This window comes from Schistocerca gregaria, chromosome 4 (assembly GCF_023897955.1).
Source record: "Schistocerca gregaria isolate iqSchGreg1 chromosome 4, iqSchGreg1.2, whole genome shotgun sequence".
In the NCBI taxonomy this organism is placed as follows: domain Eukaryota; kingdom Metazoa; phylum Arthropoda; class Insecta; order Orthoptera; family Acrididae; genus Schistocerca; species Schistocerca gregaria.
In genome coordinates this window covers 134,404,559-134,428,999 of record NC_064923.1, presented here as the reverse complement: position 1 = coordinate 134,428,999, position 24,441 = coordinate 134,404,559, and the positions used below count along the sequence as shown (strand labels likewise).

At 43.9% G+C, this 24,441-nt stretch overlaps 1 protein-coding gene across 2 annotated transcripts in view; it reads left to right on the top strand.

Moving 5' to 3' along the window:
• The window catches only part of LOC126267390 (uncharacterized), a 401,079-nt gene that overhangs the window by 359,344 nt on the left and 17,294 nt on the right, over positions 1-24,441 (top strand). Inside the window, exons 6-7 of one of the 2 annotated variants that reach the window (XM_049972581.1) lie at positions 13,814-13,867; positions 22,232-23,674. In XM_049972581.1, coding sequence (XP_049828538.1) covers positions 13,814-13,867; positions 22,232-23,674 — 1,497 coding nt within the window. Of the gene's footprint in view, positions 1-13,809; positions 13,868-22,231; positions 23,675-24,441 lie in introns of both variants that reach the window. The other variant, XM_049972580.1, reaches the window with a different exon arrangement.

Below are 24,441 nucleotides of genomic sequence, written 5' to 3'. Positions count from 1 at the left end.
CTCGGATCTGAAAAATGGGCCAATGATTCCTTTGGAAGAAATGGCGGCCCAGACCAGTACTTTTTGAGGATGCAGGGACGATGGGGCTGCAACATGGGGCTTTTCGGTTCCCCATATGCACCAGTTCTGTTTATTGACGAAGCCGTCCAGGTAAAAATAAGCTTCGTCAGTAAACCAAATGCTGCCCACATGCATATCGCCGTCATCAATCCTGTGCACTATATCGTTAGCGAATGTCTCTCATGCAGCAATGGTAGCGGCGCTGAGGGGTTGCCGCGTTTGAATTTTGTATGGATAGAGGTGTAAACTGTGGCGCATGAGACGAGACGTGGACGTTGGCATCATTTGGACCGCAGCTGCAACACGGCGAACGGAAACCCAAGGCCGCTGTTGGATCACCTGCTGCACTAGCTGTACGTTGCCCTCTGTGATTGCCGTACGCGGTCTCCCTACCTTTACAGCACGTTCATCCGTCACGTTCCCAGTCTATTGAAATTTTTTAAACAGATCCTTTATTGTATCGCTTTTCGTTCCTTTGGTTACATTAAACCTCCGTTGAAAACTTCATCTTGTTGCAACAATACTGTGTTCTAGGGGGTGGAATTCCAACACCAGAAAAATCCTCTGTTGTAAGGAATAAACCATGTTGTCCACAGCACACTTGCACGTTGTGAACAGCACACGCTTACAGCAGAAAGACGACGTACAGAATGGCGCACCCACAGACTGCGTTGTCTTCTATATCTTTCACATCACTTGCAGCGCCATCTGTTGTTGAAAATTGTAATTATTGTAATTTCGAAAGTTTGTCCGCGTGAAAATGTACTGTTGTCCCAAGCATATTGCAACAAACGGTGTATTTCTATCGCTGCTCGTTTAGTTTTTATTGCCGTTTCAAATATAGCGGTCATTTTTAAAACACCTTGTAATTGCATGTACTTTCGTTGCCTGTACGTACGTTTGCCTGAGCTGAAATGGCAGGAGAGTGACAAGTTCCTTTCTCGGACAAATACGTATAACTAACATATCGTTCTTACCTCTAACTTAAAAACTGTCAGCTGTGTACTAAGGAGGGTAATAAGGAAAGCAGCTCATGGGACAAGGCTTTCTCTGATGACAAACATCGGCACGAGAGATGAAATCTCTGCAAAAGTAAGTGTAGAAATAATGGATGGATGTGCCTTTGGGAAGCATTGAAGCTTAGAGCATGTCTGGTACCAATGCGTCGCACACATGTCGTTATATTCGCATTTACTGCTAAATGGCAACTGAAGAACGTGAGATACTGGAGTGACAATACAGCGGTTTCCTCGTCCCTGAAATATGTGCGACTTCCAGTGAGGAAAAAAATTGACTCTAAGAGCAACTTAAGTAAATTTCAGTCTCTGAGTGCATACGAGCTTCTAGAACAAACAGGTGGAAGTTTTTCAGACTAACCGAAAACTAACTTAATCCTAAGAAAAGTCGAAAATATATGTATCTAAAGATGTGCACTGCTTTCTTCAGAAACCTGGAACGTTTGCCGGTTGAAGAGCAATACTGCCGATTTAGTATCCATAACGTGTAGAATAATGATAGCGACTTAGAAAATTTTTGTCCTCGTCATAATAGTATCAGGTCATCTCATGTGGTCTTCACTAAGTAACACGTCTGAAAATTGCTAAACACAGGATAGTCACAGGTGGTTGATAATCTCTAAATATGATCCACGTAAATACCAAATGTCAGTGGTTACCAATCTCTCACTAGATCTCGTGAAGTACAATGTGATACTGCACCCATCACCATAGTAGTAATATAAAAATGGGAATAAAAATGTCCCCAATTAATATCGGGTGTTTGGAAATTTCCGTTTGAAACTTCTAGGACTAATAAAGGGGAGTGAGTACTTAATATTTTGAATAAGAACCCATGTCCAGGAACGTACTGTTTCCTTGCTACAAGCGTTTGAAAACATGTTTGCTTGATAGGTTTGCAACAGGGTAGTCATGGTGGGGGGTGTTTACCATAGATTGGCTGATGTCATACGACGACTATCCTACCTCTCTCAGCTGTCTAAGCTTCATTCTGGTGTGTGTGAGTGTCAGAGGTGGTACGGAGTGTTGGATGTAGTTGCTGGTCATCCACAGCATACCAGATGGTACTGGGAGCAACATACACTGCACGCGCAACTCTTCGTGCAATCTTTGGCGGTTTCTCTTCAACGTGATGCAGTACGGCCTTTTCCAATTCTGGTTTGCTGCGTTTTCTTGGAGTACCGCGGTCGCACCTGCTGTCGGTGAAGGTACCCGTTTCTCGAAGACGTGGCACTATCGTGGCAAAAAGGTTATGCGATGGAGTGGGAGGAGCTTGATAAAGGCGACGAGCAGCTCTTCCATTACCATGAGCTTTGCCATTCATAAGGATCGTGTCGGTGTATTCTGCAAACGTGTAATCAACCATGTTGCTCTAATACTCAGACATACCCGTATGGGGCTTGAAGCAGGTCATACAGGTAGGATAGACGTCAAATAACATCAGCCAGTCCGATGTAAGCACCAGCCACAACGACTATTCTTTTGCAAACTTGTCTAACTAAGATGTTTTCAAACAGCTGTAGCACGGAAACGGTACGTTTCCGGACATGGGTTCTTATTCAAAATGTTATGTACTCAGGCCCCTCTACCGGTCCTACAAATTCCTAACGGGATTTTCCCAACATCTTATAGAAATTAAATATTATTCGTAAACATCATCTACATACAAATACTTGCACTGCCAGCGTGAACAGTGCCTTGTTGGTATCTCTACTGAACATCGTAAACCGGTTTTGATGTTTGCATCTTACCATGGATAAGTACCAAGGTACACCAAAAGCCAACAATCCTGGTCATATTTCACCTTTTTTCATATTCGCGGTGTCAAATAAGGCACAGATTACATTCCATCTAAATGTCTAAAATAATTGGGGGAAGTGGCAAGAAAAGGACCATTCACATTGATGTGTAGAATGTATGAGACTAGGGGTATTACGTCAGACATCATCCACACAGTTCTGAAGATTACAGGAGCAGACAAGTACGGCAATCACGTACACTGAGCTTACCATCTCAGTCATGTAAGTTGCGACAAAAATAGTATACAGAAGAATGGAAAAGAAAAGTGAGGATATGTTAGATGACGATCAGTTTGGCTTAAAGGATAGGTATAGGCGGGTCTGACCTTGCGGTTAATAATGGAAGCAAAACTGAGAAAAAATCAAGACACATTCACAACGTTAGTCGACCTGGAAAAAGCGTAAAATGATGCAAAATGTTCAAAATTCAGAGAAGAATAGAGGTAAATTATAGAGAAAGACTGCTAGTGCACGATATATACAAGAACCAAGACGGAAAAATGTGAGTGCAATAATAAGAAACAAGTGTTCGGATTAAAAAGTGTGTAAGAGAGGGTTTAAATATTTCACCCCTACAGTTCAATCTTCACTTCGAAGAAGGAATGACGGAAATAAAAGAAAGGTGCAAGGTGAAAAGATATTAATGATAAGATTCGCCGATAACATTGCTGTCTCACTGAAAGGAAATACGAATTAAAGGATTCATTGAATGGAATGAATGGTCTAATCATTATAGAATGTGAATTGAGAATATACAGGGAAAATACAAAAGCTATGAGAAGTATGAAACTTTGACAGCGGAATCGGTGATCAAGAAGTAGATAAAGTGAAAGAATTCTGCTACTTCGGAAGCCAAATAATCCATGATCGACGAAGCAAGGAAGAGATAAAAAAACAGAGCAAAACAGCCAAAAAGGGCATTACTGACCAAGAGAAGTCCACTAATATCAAACATATGCTTTAATTTGTGGGAGAAATTTCTGAGAATGTATGGCACTGAAACATGGACTTTGGGAAAACCGGCACAGAAGTCAATCCAAGCATTTGAGATGTTTTGCGACAGAAGAGTGTGGAAAATTAGTTGGACTGATAAGGCAAGAAATGAGGAGGTTATCCGCAGATTTGGCGAAGAAAGGAATATATGGGTAACACTGACACGAAGAATGGACACGATGATAGGATGTCTGTCAAGACATCAGGGAGTAACTTCCATGATGCTAGAGGGGGCTACTAGAGGGTAAAAACTGTAGAGGAAGACATAGATCTGATTACATCCAGCAAATGATTGAGGACATTGGCTGTAATTGCTACTCTGAGATCAAAAGGTTGGTACAGGAGAGGAATCCATTACTGGCCACATTAAACCGCTGAGAAGACTGAAAGGAAAGTGTCCATTGGCTGTTTCCACACGCTCTGAGTCTTGCCACTTGTGACGAGTGGAAGTACACGTAAATAGTACTGCTAGCTGAGTACCCGGCATTGTCAGGGGCGTTTTTATCCAGTCTTGTCGATCTCGTCCTTCTCCTATTCCCGTCCATCTCCCCTCCGCCATTGTTCTTCTCTTTCACTTTCTCTTTGATCGTTTCTACCCCCCACCACTTCCCCCCCTCTCTCTCTCCTCTCTGTATCCATTGCCACCACACCCCTCTCTTGGTCCATCTCAACTCCCCCACCTCTCTCCGCCTATCTCCCTCTCCTCCTTTCTATGTCCATATACTCCTCCATAAGAGACTGATGACCTTAGCTGTTTAGTCCCCCTTAAACATCCCAACAACCACCACCTCCTCCTCCATTGTTTACGTTTCCAGGGTCGGATCATTCCACCAATTTTTTGCACAAAGAACTACGCTCTGGACTTTTATTCTGGCTACCTGTTCATATCGTGAATTATGCTGTCACTGACCACAGAAACCGCCTGTTTCTTCCACCAGTCTCTGCGTCGACGCCATTGGGAATGATCATGAACTCCACTCCACCTATGAAGAGTAGAACAGAAAAGCACTGTTCTGGATTAAAATTTAAACGCTCTTAATCGCAATCTTGTTAAAGTATTTTTTATTGGAGTGAGTGACCGGTTTCGACTCTATGAAAGAGTCATCTTCTGACTCCAGAGCCGTGAATGGATACTGCTAGATGAGTTCCGTCGACCCTCGACGCGCGTATAACAACATTGCGATCAAGACTGTTTTAAATTTTAACAAACTTTAAGATCGCTGGCTATGTTTTCAAAAATATCAAAAATTTCAAAAATTTTGCTGTTCTGGATTGTATGGCTGCTCCTAGATATTACTGTCAAAAACTGAATCGTTTTACACTCTTCACTATGAACTGATTACTATTACAGTCGGTGATAGCTGACGGTGACTCTAGTCAAAAGCACCTTTTTACTGTAGCAGTCGTTTCAAGTGGTGGCAGTTTAACTACTGAAAATTCTCGGCCTGTTGACTTTTAGTTCTCTTAAACAAGTGAACAGTTACTCAAACAGGCAATCGGCCTTCATATCGCCCCACAAACAAATAAAAATTAGCTCCAATCTCTTGGTTCCGACCATACTTTCGGGAAGTTATAACTGATTATAGGGCAAATGCTGAAATCAGAAATCACCCCTGGAATATTCCCAATTGTGACTCCTTTCGCCCACTATCAACTCGCCTCGTATTTTACTACAAGAACTGGTCACTGTAATAGAACTGATGTGGAGCAGCGCTTTCTACATCTCCAGACAGGTAGAGATCTAAATACATTAAAAAATTCACTGCGCAGGGCATAGATCATGAGATACAATACACATAATTAATTACATAGGCATAATTTTCTCATTATTGAACCTAGAATGCCCCTCTTAGTTTTTCACCGTCTGTTATATCAAAATGAAGGGATGGCTATAGGGTTAACATATCGTTTCACGATTTGCGTTGGTATTCCTCATTACGCAAGTTGACACATCTATTAGGCGGTGTGATTCCTGTCGCAGGTGTGCAGTCCCGCCTTCCACAGACCGCACCAAAACAATTTAGTAAAGTGTACCGCGAACCCAGTTTCGTGACTGAAATACCAGTTAATTAGCGTCGGCCTTCTCATTAACCTCACACTGCTGACCGGATTAAATTTGCATGTTACAAATGCGGCAGCTGCACGAGCTGCTCTGACAGCGTCGGTTTCCGCGAATCCGCTGTTGTTATCGCATAACGTGCGAAGCACTGGGCAACTCTCAATTATACATTTATCGCTTTACCGATGAGTGCGTTGCTGCAGCATTTCTTTTTGTTTCCACTACGCATGTTTTTTGACATTCCGAATTACAAACTCAGATGTGTTAAATCTGAATATCGCATATTGCCCGTGACCGATACCTTTCTTTTATCAATCAGCCAAAGAAGATTTCACAATCTTTCAGCAATATATTTGTACTTATCACTTCCTTTCCTTCTTCAAGTAGCTAACGAAAGTTTTACAAACTTTCAGCGGTAGATTTATAGTTACCAGTTGTGTGCCGTACTCCTTTTCAATTACGTATGACACTCGCTGCTTCATAATAGTGATGCATAGTTTAAATGACACAATATTTTCGTTCCGATCTGCTGGAAATGCTTGATAATATTCATTTAGACGTTACTGTTGGTGAAAATGAGTCGGTTTGCGTCGAACAACGCGTTGGCGTAGTCAGAATTATTACAAATAGTGAAAAAAATCTATAGAAAAACGTCCCAGATTGGGCGCTATTTTCGGTTGTTGGAACGTACTAGTTTGATTACCAATTCGACAGATAATTAACAAGTCTGAAGAAACTGGTACAGTTGCTGTAGTTAAAACAGCAAAGCGACACAGTACCTCCTGGTAACATTGCCTCAGTAAATGAGAGGTTTGACCGAAGTCCCCTAAGTTCAGTTCGCCTTAGATTACATGAAATTTAGAGAAACGCCGTGCAACAAAATCTGACAAAATATCTTCATCTACGCTCTAGCAAGTTTCAACTAAAACAACAATTGTTGCCAACCTGCCATTTGCAGGCGCTTGAATTCACCGACTGGATGCTGCCAAACCAGTATGTGGATGACAGTTTTGCGAAGAATATCATCCTTAACTGCGATGCGCATTTCCTATTGAACAGCAATAAGTGTAACTGCTGAATTAAAGTCGATGCGTGCACAACGAACCCGTTTTTCGTACGGAGTTTTGGCTGCGAAAACGACAGGGTCCTACATTTTCAATGTAATTTACTTATCCCCTGATACGTAACTTACCTTAGCCCCAAAAGGACGGGATAGACCTCGAAACCGAGTGAATCCAGCTTGATCCTGTCATAACGCGGGTTCAAATGGTTCAAATGGTTCAAATAGCTCCGAGTACTATGGGACATAACATCCCTTATGACGTAGGACTACTTAAACCTAACTAACCTAAGGACATCACACACATCCAAGCCCGAGGCTGGGTTCGAACCTGCGACCGTAGCGATCGACGGTTGCAGACTGAAGCGCCTAGAACTGCTCGGTCACATCTGCCGGCGTAGCGCGGGTAACCGCTCTTATTGCTGCAGGAGACATTTCAGGGTCGCCTCATCTCGCCGTCAGGAGACCAGAATCACGCACCAAGAATAGACGCCCTGCGACAGTTTGCTATGGGGTTACGTGAAGTCACATGTTTACTCGAACAAAATGAATAAGTTTCCTCTCCCCCTCCTTTTCATTGCGGAAATCGGTCCACAAGTGTGCAAAAAAGTTATTAAAAATTCGTAAGGGATTTTTAGTAAAGTTTCAGGTGGACATTTGTGGATACTGTTTTCCGCTCGGATACGAATTGTATACTGACGACTTTAGCGTTGAAGTATTTCAGTTGTTCAGGTAACTAATGTGTGTAATTCAAAAATTAAATTATTTATTCTTATTGGAGCATCCTTCAAAAGCTCTCAATAAGGAAACCTATATCAGACACATTGGAATTTAGAAAACAGGGAGACTGTTTTTACTGAAATAAAGCGACTGTATGGTATTATTGGCACAGAGACTCTAAGGTTCTTTGACCGCCCATTGCAAGACTTTATCTGGGATACCGCTTCGGCCACTTGTGGGTCGATGATTATGATGAAATTATGATGACAATTCAACATCCAGCCCCAAAGTGGATAAAATCTCCAACCTGATCAGGAATCGAACCCAAATCCCCATGATTTAGAAGCAGCAATGCTAATCACTGAATCACCAGCTGTAGACTCGTTAAAAACTCCTCCTAATAAAATAAGCGAAACCGAGATAGTCAGAGTCGGAGAAAAAGCTCTCATTATTTCAAGGATGTGTAGAAAAATAGGCCTTGCCATCCTGGCATGTGCCTAGAAAAATCTAGGAAAATTATGAAAAAACTAATCTGGATAGACGGAGAAGGATTTGAACTGTCGGCCTCGCGAATGCATGTCCAGTGTGCTAACCATTGCGTCATTTCGCGCGGCGAAATACTATCCACGGCCAATGTTCACGAAAAAAGTGGATATAAAACAATAACAAAATATTTTAAAAAATTCCAATCAATAAGATATACAGTTCAGTTCTGTTTCAGACCCTGTGACACACAGGCTGGCACCAGCCAGGACTAATAAAACCGAAAGCACAATATCCACACTTCCTGCCCATTGTACGATACAGTCGAGCAGTTCGATGCATTTCTCAACAGTTCTCGTGCAAATCCGATTTGAAGTTTTCCCAGCAGCCTTAATAAAGTACACTAAGGTCGATATATCGATAGGCGTTGTAGCTATGAGATAGGGACTTTGACTGCCATCTGCAAACCATGGGCTTGATTCCTGACTGTCATAAATTTTTAAACGAATAATTTCTGTGAGAAGTAAAGTACATAAATGTGAAAAAATTTAACATTTGATTTTTTTAGATCCAAGCGATGTCTATTAACGATCTTTTGTAAAAGACTGGTAATTAAGAATATCTATTTGCATTGAAAACTGGATTTTTGTATCCAGTGTGTAATTAGATATAAAAAGACGAACATATTTTATAAAATTCATAATTCGGTAAGTCGGTATGTGGCATTTAGTATATCTCTGATAAATTTTATTTTTAAATGACACCGGTATTAGAACTGAACGCAAAAAGAGAACAACAGAAAAATGACTGAAACGAGACTGCAGTCAGTGATCGAGTGATTATGTCTTGAGTGCTAACTATAAATCCATCTTTATGTAGTTTCATTTCACTAAATGCTCCTCTGTTTAAAAACTCAATTCAGCCAGGAATCAAACCCAGGTCAGCCAGGCGAGCACTCTACCATAGAGCCAACTAGTTATTAAAAAATTAACCATACTTTATGGTACTAAAAACACTCAGGAAAGTTCGTAGTCGTCTTTCTTGATAATTTTGGAAAGTTACATGGAAGGATTTTTTGTGTAGGTGGTGTATAAGTTCTGAACTTCCCATAACATAAACACAAAAAATTAAAATAACCCAATAGCCGTGTGGTCTTCATGTTAGTACTGCCAGATACAACAGGACTACCAAGGCCACCTACGCTATGGACAAAAATTGCAATATAAACTTAGATGGCATTTAGCTAAGTACAAAAGTTAAACACTTCTTTAGCACGCTTTCAAAGGGAGGACAGAACCGTCTCTTGTACAATGGTGGAATATGTCGTCAACGTAGAGATAAGACAATACAAAGCAGACGCTTGCATACCCATGGCAGCGCTGTGTTGCTGCCCAGAGTACATCCTTATGTAAAAATGCACGTAATATTATAATCTAAAAAATCATCCTAACCCATACATACATGATGGTCAGAAACTGTGTGAAAAAATTGTAAGGGTGTTGCAGGGTAGATCGTGCTGAGAAATAATTGATACGGAAAAAATTCGATTCGTTGAGCTTTTTCGAAAGTAATTAGCGCTGAAGTTAGCCAACCAGGCCGTTGCGCGTGCACATTCAAGCAGCCCGAGCACGAGAGTGATACAAAAATTGGACATGGGACGGAAGTAGGGATCGAACGCGAGCCAAAGGTTAAGCAGTCTAGTGTGCTGCCATCTGCGCTATGAGAACAACTGACACTGATTGTTTCTGACGCGACGCTTGAATTTCCGCGTTCAACGGCCTGATTGGCTATGTTCAATGCTGATTAGCTCAGAAACGGCATAAAGCTTCGATGTCTCTCTTAATAATAATTATCTCTCCCACAACCTGCCTTGCAACACCTGTCCACGCTTCAGACTATTTCTGATCACCCGATACAGCAAATGTGTTCCAGCCGCTGAGACACAGCCGGCCGTGGTGGCCGAGCGGTTCTAGGCGCTACAGTCTGGAACCGCGCGACCGCTACGGGTCTAGGAGACTGATGACCTCAGAAGTCAAGTCCCATAGTGCTCAGAGCCATTTGAACCATTTGAAACCTGTGACACACAAGTGGACACAAACCAAGAACAACAAAATAAAAAGCACAGTATTCACACTCTCCTGCTGTTGTACTTTACAATCGAGCATCCATATCAACAAAGTACAATATCAATTTAACATCACAAGATCTACCTCTACTTCCAAGGGGCTCCACCAATAACTTCCTGCTGTTACAAACAACAGGTTTACAAGGCTATCGACAACAACAGAAACATATTTTTCAGGGAACTTATAGCTATGTACAGTAGGTGAACAGAACTACAGCATGATTCTAAAGACAATAAAGAACTGTCTCCTGTACAATGGTAGAACACGCTCTCAGCGTGAAGAAAAGACAAAATACATAGGTAGATGCTTGCACACTTTGTACTCAAAACACACATACCAGCCACTGGCCGTATTGAATGTACACAGTATGTACTGTACAAGAATCCCACTCAGACAGTCTCTCATATGCCCACCAAACAGATTCTAGCCCCTGAGTGACACTGCTAGTGTTCTGTATCAAATAGCAACACACTTCTCCATATCTGATGGTGTTTGGTATCTTATCCGGCTAGTGTGTAAACACATGACTATCATTCAGGTGGACCATGTCCACTATGGCTTTGCCACATCCCGCGTTGACCATTGGCTGCACACGCTGGCAATCATCTCGACAGTACACGTTCCATTTGAAGTTCCTTCTCAGTTGCTGGCCAACAACCGACACTCGGTCTGCTTCAACAGTGTCCTCCGACAACTGTGGCATGCACCCAAAGCAATCAGAGAGATTTCCCCGTGGCAGGAATAACACAGTCCCACGTCTCGCCTGCCATTAGCTATCTTGGCAGTGGCTAAAGAAGTACCTGCCGCATCTACCCGTCATGTTGACCGACACATCCAGACCCAGCTCACCAATATAGACAACCTTGGACGCCACACCAATTTGTGTCTCCAATGGCGTATCATACTCTTCTATCATGTCTTCACCAATGTGTCGGCGCTGGAGTCCAGATGATGTTATCGTTACCATCGGTCCAGCTGTTTCACTCCTCACTGCAACACCTTCGGACCCATCCCACCAATATAGACACTTGGCCACCAAACTATTCCTTCTCCATATCCTCCCAACTTCAGCCCTATCTTCCAAACATGCAATACTTCTTTAGAGACATGTCACAAGGCACTTTTCACTGCTCATAATGATTTATAAATAGTGATATATTCCGAAGCGATCTCATTTCGTGTAGTCCATCTCGTAGACGTCTTGGCCACCAATTGGCGTGATCACAGCGCAACGGAGGACATCTGGGACACTACCGGAAGCTAGATCAGCGCCCTCAGACTAATGGCTAATTTACCGAAATGGCTTGACTTGTGCATAGATATTTGTCACCACATACCTCCAGAAACCTACCAAGAACTTGTCAAATCCGTGCTATACAGACTCTTCCAAATATGGTGTACGCAGAGTCTGAAATTACCCTTGATCCCACAAACTCCAAAGAAAGGCTTGAAATGTTTTGATGTGGGTGGTGTCTGTGATAATACATGTTTTAGTATAGCCATGCTGTCTCTCGGCGGTTTACATCTGCTTGGCCGTACACAAGCACAAAATCGGCTTGTTCCCGACATAATTATCGGACCTTTATGCTGCTTTCTGGATGCTGTGTCAATAGCACGGCTTGCAACACACAAGGAATACACGTCACGTGGTCAAAGGAACTTCTATTCGTCAACGCCACCTACCGCGGCAACGATGCGTTTCCGGGTACATGTTCATAGCACCATTTTTCCTCCTTTTTCAGACAGGAATCCGTCTCAACAGTTCGTTAGTTTTATTATTGTTTATCCTGTATACCTGCATCGACGTCGTGCTCGGCTGCATACATGCTGCAGCGGCGTCCTCTAACGGAAACGTTTTTATCGCCCTTATATACCGTATGTAGGATAAAGTCAGCCAAGCATTTCACTGACTTATTTGTCGTTGTAGCCTGGTGTATATGCACGGAAACCATATACGTTTTTACTGTATATCATGCTAGATTCACTAGCCTGCCTTTCACAAATCTATAACCATATCAGTCCTGTTCTGACGCAAGGAATGAAATAAAGGTAGGAAGCAAATACATACGAATGTAACCCTGTTGGCTTTCTTGATCGTCGTCATGGAAGTTAAAACATTTTAGGATATTATGCCGCGGCACTTTTCCTCTACACGAACGACATTTCGACTACGCTGCTGGGGTCTTCTTTAGGATATTGTGGCAGTCACGGTTACCAGAGTATTAAACTAACAGTGAACACCACAAGATCCTGGAGAATATTCCAGCAGACGGATCGAAACCTAAATCACGTAGAAGAAACATGCACAGCTTAACATCTTAGAAGATTTTACTTTCACATACTCAATAGTCCGTCTACGTGATATGGTGAATCATCGTTAGAAAACTCATAAATAGAGATATTCTTTTCTCTGTTCTATTTCTTTTATTTTCGTTAATCGCTAGAATTTATTAAAATTGCTTGTGGTTGAAATCTGGAACGAACAAAACAAATTAACATATAAATAAATACTTACACAGCTGAGACAACTGTTACGAAACGTAATGGTTTCCTTATGAGTGACATTTATGTTCAGATATTTCAATTAGAATCGAGACTACATGATACAGAACTACTGAAGGCGAACAAAAGTTGTGCATTAACATGCCATGGATTAAATGACAATAAACTGCACAACCTATTTCATCTCTCTCTCTATAGTACATCTGGTTGTATCGTATGTGAATGAAGTAAGCTGATTACACGAAGCTACTATTAAATATGTTCTGAAAGTGGCACTATACGCTTCTTACCTGACTGGCTAGGTATCAAGTTACAGAAGCAAAGGTTTGGGTTTAGAATCCTAGTCAGTCATGGGAAACGTTAATTTGTAGCTTTATGTTCTCATAGGTCTTTTCACATGCGGTAATGGTTAATGTATACGAGAAGTGCAAAGTTTCACGCAGTTTAGGGTCCACGATGAACTGTAAATGCCCTTCCAGCTTGCTTGCTACTTCACTTCACAGCTCAAAGAATACGACTGGCATGCCACCTGCAACAGGTGTCCTGTTAAAAGAAATCTTAGTGCTAACCATAGGTTGACTTATAGAACAGAACTCCTAGCAACTAAATCGTCTGTTATCACGAAAATTCCAAACTGAATACCACTTTACTGAAACGGCAAAAAGTGCTGGACTTCGTATGACTACTGTGTTTCCTTTTAATTTCGCAATTTGCCTGTAAGCATTCACTTTTGTTATGACATATGTCACAGATGTAAAAATAACACCACAGCACTTGTTACATTTTATCACTTAGAAATATTTTGCAAATAAATAATAATAGAAGGAAAGTCGAGTTGTTGCACGGTTTTCATGTGCACTTACGTCTTTCTATGTTTTCTGCAGAGAAATTTACATTCTGTGTATACCAGAAAATATATTATTGCTTTGTCTTACAATTTTTCATACGACTGCCAAGTCGGACTACATTCTCAGCTCTGTCCTTGTTACAGGTAGCGGAGGATTTACTGGAGCTCATGGTCCATATCGCAGAGAATCCGACGCGTTGGCGTAAGTATCAGTGAACCCATTTCGTCTCATACGTGTTAGGTTCGTTGTGTTCACGCCAAATAATCAACACAAACTAATATCTTGAGACTTCGACATGTGTACCCCTGGACGCTGACCACTACGTCACAGAGGCAATCGTTTCAGAGCTGTGATATGAAGGCCGTCTAGCCAAAAAGTCTACAGCGATGTTATGAAAACTGTTGCTGGGCAGTTTAATAGCAAGTATTCAACATGCAACTTAATCGTATTTTAAGACACAAAACAAAATGTAACTCGGATTCCAAAGAATCATTGTTTCATACAATATGAACAGTCTTTCGCGGGCAGTGGAAGGTAGGGGACGTGGAATCGATGAAAATTTTCCAAATAATCATAGATCCGAAATGCGCCACTGTCGATATACAGCCACGAGATGATGATCAATATGAGCCGTGTGTAGTGGGGGATGGATGATGGGGGAGAAGAGGTGGGGAGGGAGGGACAGATGATTGTCCGGTAGGTGAACATGTTTGGCGTGTCCAGCAGTATGAGCGAGCAGCAGCACAGCAAATTATCTTAAAAAGTTAGAGGTATTATAATACTTCAAGAGTATTTGATTTGGTAACCAAGTTTTAACCAGTAAACGTATTAAATATTCTCATAGCTCAATAACGGTGAATTTCCGAGCTGTGTTTATCTGGAAAACTTACCTCCATGCGACGTCGTCCCTCTGATTTTTTGTTCGTAGTTTTTCTGCGAGTAGGAGGAAGCAATGTATCTGTTGACTCTTCCAGGAACGCACGTCCTCGCAACGTTAATAATAAACCACACTGTGACACAGAACGCCTCTCTTGCAGTGTCTGTCACTGGATTTCGTGCTTACTATAGGAACCCGTAACGAAATGTGCTGCTCATTTTTCGATCTTCTCTATCTGGTACGGATCTCACGCTAACGAGTAAATTCAAGCACAGGTCGAACGGATGTGTCCTGAGCTGCTACCTTTATTGATAGACTAATTTCCTAACTATTCTTCCAATGACACTCAGTCTGGCATCTGCCTCACTTCTGATATTTTCGTGGTGGTTCTACTTCAAATCTCTCCGTATGCATACTCCTAGGTATTTAATGGAAGAAACTGCTTCCAGTGGTTGTTCAGTAATCTTTTAATGATACAATAAACGTTGTTTTTGTCTGTTTATTTGCGACAAGTTACAATTGTTTATTTTGAGGGTCAAGTCTTGCTACTATTTCCTTGGGCTGCCTCTCTGTATACAGCAGCATCACCCGCAAAAATCGTCGTGGAAATTCCTACGTTATCTACACTACTGGCCATTAAAATTCCTACACCAAGAAGAAATGCAGATGATAAACGGGTATTCATTGGACAAATATATTATACTAGAACTGACATGTGATTACATTTTCACGCAATTTGGGCGCATAGATCCTGTCAAATCAGTACAAAGAACCACCACATCTGGCCGTATATCGGCCGTGATACGCCTGGGCATTGAGTCAAACAGAGCTCGGATGGCGTGTAAAGGTATAGCTGCCCATGCAGCTTCAAAACGATACCACAGATCATCAAGAGCAGTGACTGACGTATTGTGACGAGCTAGTTGCTTGGCCACCATTGACCAGACGCTTTCAGTTGGTGAGAGATCTGGAGAACGTTCAGGCCAGGGCAGCAGTCGAACATTTTCTGTATCCAGAAAGGCCTGTACAGGACCTGCGACATGCAGTCGTGCGTGATCCTGCTGAAATGTAGGGTTTTGCAGGGATCGAATGAAGGGTAGAGCCACGAGTCGTAACAGATCTGAAATGTAATGTCCACTGTTCAAAGTGCCGTCAGTGCGAACAAGAGATGATCGAGACGTGTAACCAATGGAACCTCATACCATCACTTCGGGTGATACGCCAGTATGGCGATGAGGAATAAATGCTTCCAATCTGCGTTCACAGCGATGTCGTCAAACACGGATGCGACCATCATGATGCTGTAAACAGAACCTATTTTCATCCGGAAAAATTACGTTTTGCCATTCGTGCATCCAGGTTCGACGTTGAGTACACCACCGCAGGCACTTCTGACTGTGATGCAGCGTAAAGGATAACTGCAGCCATGGCCTAGCTCATAGTCAATGCTGCTGCAAACGTTGTCGAACTGTTGGTAGATGGTTGTTGTCTTGCAAACTTCCCCATCTGTTGACTCAGGCACCGATACGTGGCTGCACGATTCGTTACAGCCATGAGTATAAGATGCCTGTCATATCGACTGCTACTGATACAAGGCCGCTGGGATCCAGCACGACGTTCCGTATTACCCACCTGAACCCTCAGATTCCATATTCTTTAACAGTCACTGGATCTCGACCGACGCGAACAGCAATGACGCGATACGTTAAACCGCAGTCGCGATAGGCTACAATCTGACTTTGATCAAAAGTCAGAAACGTGATTTCTCCTCCTTACACGAGGTATCACAACAACGTTAAACCAGGCAACGCCGGTCAGCTGCAGTTTGCGTATGAGAAATCGATTGTAAACTTTCCTCATGTCGGCACGTCGTAGGTGTCGCCACCGGCGCCAACCTTGTGTGAATGCTCTGAAAACCTAATCATTTGCATATCACAGCATCTTCTTCCTGTCGGATAAATTTCGCGTCTGTAACACGTCATCTTCGTGGTGTAGCAATTTTAATGGCCAGTAGTGTACTACGTCATTTACATAGGGGGTGATCAAAATGTTGCCGTTTCAGGATGTTCCTGCAGCGAACATGCAACGTAGCACGACTCCAATGCGGTTATATAAGCAACGATATGTACGCAAGGGATAAGTGTGTTATTCCTGTCATTTCGTCGTGTGTGCGGTAAATGTGGGAACGTGAACTATGCTGTTGTTGTTACCAAACGTATCCAAAAAATAAAAAAACCTACTGTTACTCTTTTCTTGGCTATCGAAGGACAAACACCAGTCGGAGAATGACGAATGTGTTTCGGGCAGGTCTGTCGAAAGCTAGCGTTATGGAATGGTGCGCCAAGACCCGTGCTGGTCGTGATTCGACACAAGACATAACCCAGAAGTTACGCCAACTCACGTTACAAACAACTCGAATATCCATCCTATAGTTTTGATCTCTCCCCATGCGATTAAAGGAAAGACCTTGAAAGATCGAAGATTCCTGTCGGATGATATGCAGTTCCGGTCATCTTCACGCAACAGGACATCGTGTTCTACAAAACAATTATCTTGAACCATGTGCGTCCGTGGGATGATTGCCTCAATGCACATGGCTATTTTGCCTGCTTGGCATACTGATTCTGGACAGTATCCCTTTCGACCGGAAAGTTTTTCATCGCCCCTTATATACGGTATAAACTAATGACCCTATAAGTCTCCCTTGGGGCACGCCCGAAGCTACTTTCACGTCTGAAGACATCTCTCCATTCATAATGACATGCTGTGTTATGTTCGCTAGGAACTGTTCAGTATAATCAAACAACTGACATTCGGTACGCTCGTATTTCTTTCGTTAGGCGGCAGTGCGGAACTGCATCGAAAGCCTTCCGGAAATCAAAGAACACGGCATCTACACTCATGCTCATAAATTAAGAATAGTGCTGATACACAATGAAACAACGTTCTGGTGGGCGGTTTGCAGGTTTTAATCCCCTCGGGGTATGATCACGCAGTGCATTTGACCTGTGGTCGCGCACGGTGGCGCTGGCAGCAGTTCACAGACGCAGATGTGTGTTGGTGCATGTCAGAGTACGGTGCAGCGAGTAAGTGTGCAGACGGGTTCAGACGTGCTAATGGTGACTGTGTGTTGAAAATGGCTCAAAAAACACATATTGATGACGTTATGACGGGTAGAATACTAGGGCGACTGGAGGCTGGTCAAACACAGCAGGTTGTATCAAGGGCCCTCCATGGGTCACAAGGTGTGATCTCATGATTATGGCAACGATTCCAGCACACAGAAAACGTGTCCAAGCGCTACAGTATCGGACGTCCACAGTTTACAACACCACAACAACACCGATCACCTTTAGTGCCCGCAGCACCCACGGGGTACTGCAGGTAGCCTTGCTCGGAACCTTACCGCAGCCACCGGAACAGCTGTCTCCAGACTGACAGTCTACAGACGACTGAACAGACATAGTTTATTCGCCCGGAGACCTGCAAGGTACATCCCACTGACCCCTGGTCATGGGAGAGTCCGTAAAGCCTGGTGTCAAAAAAACAGTACATGTCATTGGAACAGTGGTCCCATGTTATGTTCACGGACGAGTCCAGGTATAGTCTGAACAGTGATTCACGCCGGGTTTTCATCTGGCGTGAACCATGAACCAGAAAGGGAGATTTATGGAGGTCGTTGTTTAATTATGTGGGGTGAAATTATGATTGGTGCATGCATGTCTTTGAGAGGTCAGGTGTATCGGGACGTCATTTTGCACCAGTATATCCGCCTTTTCAGGGGCGCAGTGCGTCCCACCTTCCTCCTGATAGATGATGACGCATGGCCCCACCGAGCTGCCATCGAGGAGGAGTACCTTGGAACAGACGATATCAGGCGAATGGAGTGGCCTGCCTGTTCTCCAGACCTAAACCCCATCGAACACGTCTTTCAATGCTCTCGGTCGACATATCGCTGCACATCTTCAAATGCCTAGGACACTTTAGGAGCTCCGACAGGCACTGGTGCAAGAATGGGAGGCTATACCCAGCAGCTGCTCGACCACGTGATCCAGAGTATGCCATCCCGTTGTGCAGCCTGCGCACGTGTACATGGTGATCATGTCCCATATTGATGTCGGGGTACATGCGCAGGAAACAGTGGCGGATTGTAGCACATGTGTTTCGAGACACTTTCTCATCTTATCATCAATACGGTGGATTAACAGATCTGTGTCGTGTGTGTTCCCCATGTGCCTATGCTGTTAGCAGCAGTTTTGTGTAGTGCCGCGTTGTGTGGCACCCCATTGTGCAATGATCCTTAATTTAAGGGCATGAGAGTAGCTGGGCACCAGTAGCTATTGCTTTCTGGATATCGTGGGGAAACAGAGGGATATGGGTTTCACACGATCGAAAATATTGGCCAGATGGTAGAACGGGACAGTGATTATATATGACGACCAGGCACTTTTTGCCTGTGAGCTGTCTGCACAGCAGAGTCATCTGATGTTGACTGTACACGGACTCAGGATCGTAACTGGTGTTTCATAACGCTTGTGTTTCTTAGACGACCAGTCCTTCCAACTTCTTCTGAGCTTCCTCAAAGTTACTCAGAGGTGACTGTAAGACGTTCATGCGATGGAAATATTACACAATTGAATTCGATATAATGAGTACGATTTCCCTTTCACAACTGAGTCTGCTGTACCAGGTCTCTTGTACGGATCGTTGATGTTATGACACAGTGCCCACACCTTTCCGCCTGCGATGTTCTCCACTCTTTGTTCCGTCCTTCTCTAACGAGGTCCATCACACTGTGAACGAAGACATTCCATGGTTCCGGTTTGTGTATTTCTGACCTGTCACAATTTGCTTTTGTCAAACTATGTCCCTTTCTGAAACTTCCTGGCAAACTGTGTGCCGGACCGAGACTCGAACTTGGGAAAGGCAAAGGTTCCGAGTTCGAGTCTCGGACCGGCACACAGTTTTAATCTGCCAGAAAGCTTCATATCAGCACACACTCCGCTGCAGTGTGAATATCTCATTGTAATCTCCATTTCTAGCCATCTGATCTATATTGATCACTATCAAACACGTTATGGATGATTTGAGTGTTCCTTCCTCAACTTTCAAGCAGAGAGATTACAGATTTAGAATCGGACAGAATGATTATATGTTCATCTGTTAAAAATTTGACGTACACTGCAGCTTCCAAGATGCTGGACATGACAGATTCGTTGACTCATTTACATACCCGATGTCTATAAACTGTCTTTACAGCTTAAGACTTCAACTCATACAGTTTTGTTTCCTCATTCGTACACATCAATGTCTAGTAGGAAATCCATTTCTCTCCACGTACGATTCAAGATCACGTTGTTGACATATTCAAATCCATTGCGCCGGCCGCTGTGGACGAGCGGTTCTAGGCGCTTCAGTCCGGAACCACGCGACTGCTACGCTCGCAGGCTCGAATCCTGCCTCAGGCATTGATGTGTGTGATGTCCTTAGGCTAGTTAGGTTTAAGTAGTTCTAACTTCAGAGGGACTGATGACCTCAGATCTTAAGTCCCACAGTGCTTAGAGCCATTTGAACCATTTGAACCAAATGCATTGCGAATTCCTGCCTTCAACATCTATAGGTCTTTAGCCTGTTTCAGTGCACCAGATCCCTTATGAGACCCCACAGGAAGAAGTATAATGGTGTGAGGCCAGGAGGTCGTGGCGACTATCGAACTGGATCATCTCGTCAAATCCAACTATCTCGAGACTTGTCGCCCAGAATCTGACGAACATTTAGGGACCAGAAGCATGGCGTCACATTCTGCTGGAATCGGGTTACAGTTGTTCCAATTGTGGTACAGTAAACTCCTTTGACATGTCCAGGTAAACATCACGGTTGATGGCAGACTCGATGAAAAACGATGGACCAAGGATGTAGTAGCGCATAAGCCCACACCAAACATTGACCTTGGTACTATCTCTTCCCATGTCAGAAGTAACATGACAATGATGTAAACCCCTAATGCTGTTGTTGTGGTCTTCAGTGCTGATACTGGTTTGATGCAGCTCTCCATGCTACTCTATTCTGTGCAGGCTTCTTCATCACCCAGTACCTACTGCAACCCACATCCTTCTGAATCTGCTTAGTGTATTCATCCCTTGGTCTCGCTCTACGTTTTTACCCTCCACGCTGCCCTCAAATACTAAATTGGTGATCCCTTGATGTCTCAGAAAATATCCTACCAACCGATCCCTTCTTCTAGTCAAGTTGTGCCACAATCTCCTCTCCTCCCAAATTCTGTTCAATACCTCCTCATTAGCTATGTGATCTACCCATCTAATCTTCAGCATTTTTCTGCAGCACCACATCTCGATGTTTCTATTCTCTTCTTGTGCAAACTATTTATCGTCCATGTTTCACTTCCATACATGGCTACACTCCATACAAATACTTTCAGAAACGACTTCCTGACACTTAAATCTATACTCGATGTTAACAAATTTCTCTTCTTCAGCAACGCTTTCCTTGCCATTGCCAGTCTACATTTTATATCCTCTCTACTTCGACCATCATCAGTTATATTGCTCCCCAAATAGCAAAATTCCTTTACTACTTTCAGTGTCTCATTTCCTAATCTAATTCCCTCAGCATCACCAGAATTAATTCAACTACATTCCATTATCCTCGTTTTGCTTTTGTTTATGTTCATCTTATTTTTTTCAAGACACTGTCCATTCCCTTCAAGTGCTATTCTGGATTCTTTGCTCTCTCTGACAAAATTACAATGCCATCGACAAATCTCAAAGTTTTTATTTCTTCTCCACAGGTTTTAATTCCTGCTCCGAATTTTTCTCTTATTTCCTTTACCGCTTGCTCAATGTACAGATTGAATAACATCGGGGGGAAGCTACAACCCTGTCTGAATCCCTTCCCAATCATTGCTTTCCTTTCATGCTCCTCGACTCTTATAACTACCATCTGGTTTCTGTACAAATTGTAAATAGCATTTCGCTCCCAGTATTTTACCCGTGCCACCATCAGAATTTGAGAGTTTCCAGCACCATTGTCAAAAGCTTTCTCTAAGACTACAAATACAATAAACGTAGGTTTACGTGTGCTTAATCTATCTTCTAAGATAAGTGGTAGGGTCAGTATTGCCTCAAGCGTTCCAACATTTCCACGGAATCCAAAGTGATCTTCTCTGAGATCGCCTTCTACCCGTTTTTCGATTCGTCTGTAAAGAATTTGCGTTAGTAGTTTGCAGCCGTGACTTATTAAGTTCATAGTTCGGTAATTTTCGAATCTATCAACACCTGCTTTCTTTGAGATTGGAATTATTATATTATTGAAGTCTGAGGGTATTTCGGCTGTCTCATTCATCTTGCTCAACAGATGGTAGAGTTTTGTCAGGACTGGCTCTCCATGGCTGTCAGTAGTTCTAATGGAATGTTGTCTACTCCTGGATCCTTGTTTCGACTTAGGTCTTTCAGTGCTCTGTCAAAGTTTTCACGCATAAGAGAAACAAATCTCTTCCAAAAAGTCATTGTTTGCGTCACTCTTGCCTGGCGCAACACCTTAAACTGTTCGCTAAATAAACATGCCGATCATACATAGAACACTTGCAAGTGTGAAGTGCCATAAAAATTAGAAAAATAGAATGTGAAATTTTAATAATCTAACACTATCCATGACCTCTTTTGTTACAGAAAGGCTGGCATCAAATCTGAAGCAGGACGGAGATCAGAATGATGGCTATCGCTCGCTGACTAAACGCAGGAGTTTGGAAAGGCTGAAACACAGGCATCAACAGAGGGAATTCGACTGGAGTAAGCTGAACGAGTACAGGGAAACGTCGGGGTCACAGCCGCCTGACACCAAAGAGAGGAAGAACAGGTTGCGGCAGCTGATGAAGGCTGGCGTCCTCCCCGAAGACGACCACATTCTCAGGCCTCTGGGCAAGAACAGGTCTGGCAAAGGAGGAAACGGGACGAGAAACAGAAACAAGACGAAGACCAGACAGAGGGGGAGGGGCAGGAATAGGCCCATCCGCAGGAAACTGTCTAGGAAGGGCGGCGCAAGCCACGGGAGGCAGAACAGCACGGTTTCTGACAGAGCGACCACTGTAGTCACTGACGCGCCATCAGATGTGGAGGTTACCAACACGACGAGAAAGACTCTCCATCCGATGCACGACAAAGAGTTCTTAGAATACGCGCGACAAGTGGCGTCGAGGTACCAGACCCCGCTAACGGATGACGTCATCAGAGAAAAGGTGATGCAGGGCTGGAAAGGGACGCCCGCTCCAGAGAAGGAGAAGCCAACTTACGGAGGAAAGAACCTGGGCCAGTACGACCCAGAAGCGGTCATCTCTAGGTACAAATACGTCCTGACCGATGAGGCCATCCGGGAGAAAATCATGCAAGGCCCGAGAGGACCTTCCTCTGCAACCCGTGAGCGTCAAAGGCCTCCACTGCCACCGCCGCGAAACATAACTGTACCGCCGTACCGCGAACCGTTTTCTTTCGCGACGGGTGAGTGGTCGGGTTGGAAGAACTCGAGCCACGAACGGCCCCAACAGCAGCAGCAGCGGGAGAGGACTGGTGCGGAACGAATCATGGCGGGGAGAAACGACAGCGGAATGGTCAACGTGTCCACGCGTGGAGGCGTCCAGTACGAGACAGGCGGGAGGTCACGCCCGCTAGGTGCAGGAATGCAGTTAAAGCACGACGGTTATTCGACCAGGGACGAAATATGGCATAATTTCTTCGACAGGGCACTGAACAACACGCACGTGGACCGGGGGTGGGAGAATGAGCAGGGGGTGCAGCCGAAGCAGGCGGTAACCGCTGGCGGTGGCGGCGGGGGCGTGGACGACAACAACCTGCCGGTGGGGCCCGCCCCGCAGCCGACGCCGCGACGCCTGCCGCACTTCACGTACCACCGCGTGACGTCACAGCCGGCGCCGCGCTCCCGGCACCGCGACGCCTACGTGGCCGTGTCGGTGGCGGCGCCGCCGGAAGGACACCGCCAGCGCCACAAGGGGGCGGGATCGCCGCTACCAGGGGCGGAACAGGGCGCTGCCCCCGCCACCGCCACCGCCGCGACGTCGACCGTTGCTGCAAGCCCACCAGCCACCACTCCGGCGCCGAGTGAGTAACAGTAATCGATACCCGCTGTAGGTATAAGAAAAAATATCGTTTCCTCAAAAGATCAGTATTTCTTTAGAGCTTTTTCTGTATATATCGTCAATACGTAAATTATATATATCCCGGGTGACCAAAAAGTCAGTATAAATTTGAAAACTGAATAAATCACGGAATAATGTAGATACAGAGGTACAAATTGACACACATGCTTGGAATGACATGGGGTTTTATTAGAACCAAAAAAAAAAAAAAAAAAATGCAACAGTTCAATAAATGTCCAACAGATGGCGCTTCATCTGATCAGAATAGTAATAATTATCATAACGAAGTAAGACAAAGCAAAGATTGTGTTCTTTACAGGAAATGCTCAATATGTCCACTATCATTCCTCAACAATAGCTGTAGGCGAGGAATAATGTTGTGAACAGCACTGTAAAGCATGTCCAGAGTTACGGTGAAGCACTGGTGTCGGATGTTGTCTTTCAGCATCCCTAGAGATGTCGGTCGATCACGATACACATGCTAGTTCCGGTAACTACAAAGCCAATAATCGCACGGACTGAGGTCTGGGGACTTGGGAGGCCAAACATGACGAAAGTGGCGGCAGAGCACACGATCATCACCAAGCGACGCGCGCCAGAGATCTTTTACGCATCAAGCAATATGGGGTGCAGCGCCATCCTGCATAAACGTCGTAAGTTCCAGCAGGTGTTTATCAGCCAGGCTGGGGATGATGCGGTTCTGTAACATTTCGAAGTACCTCTCACCCG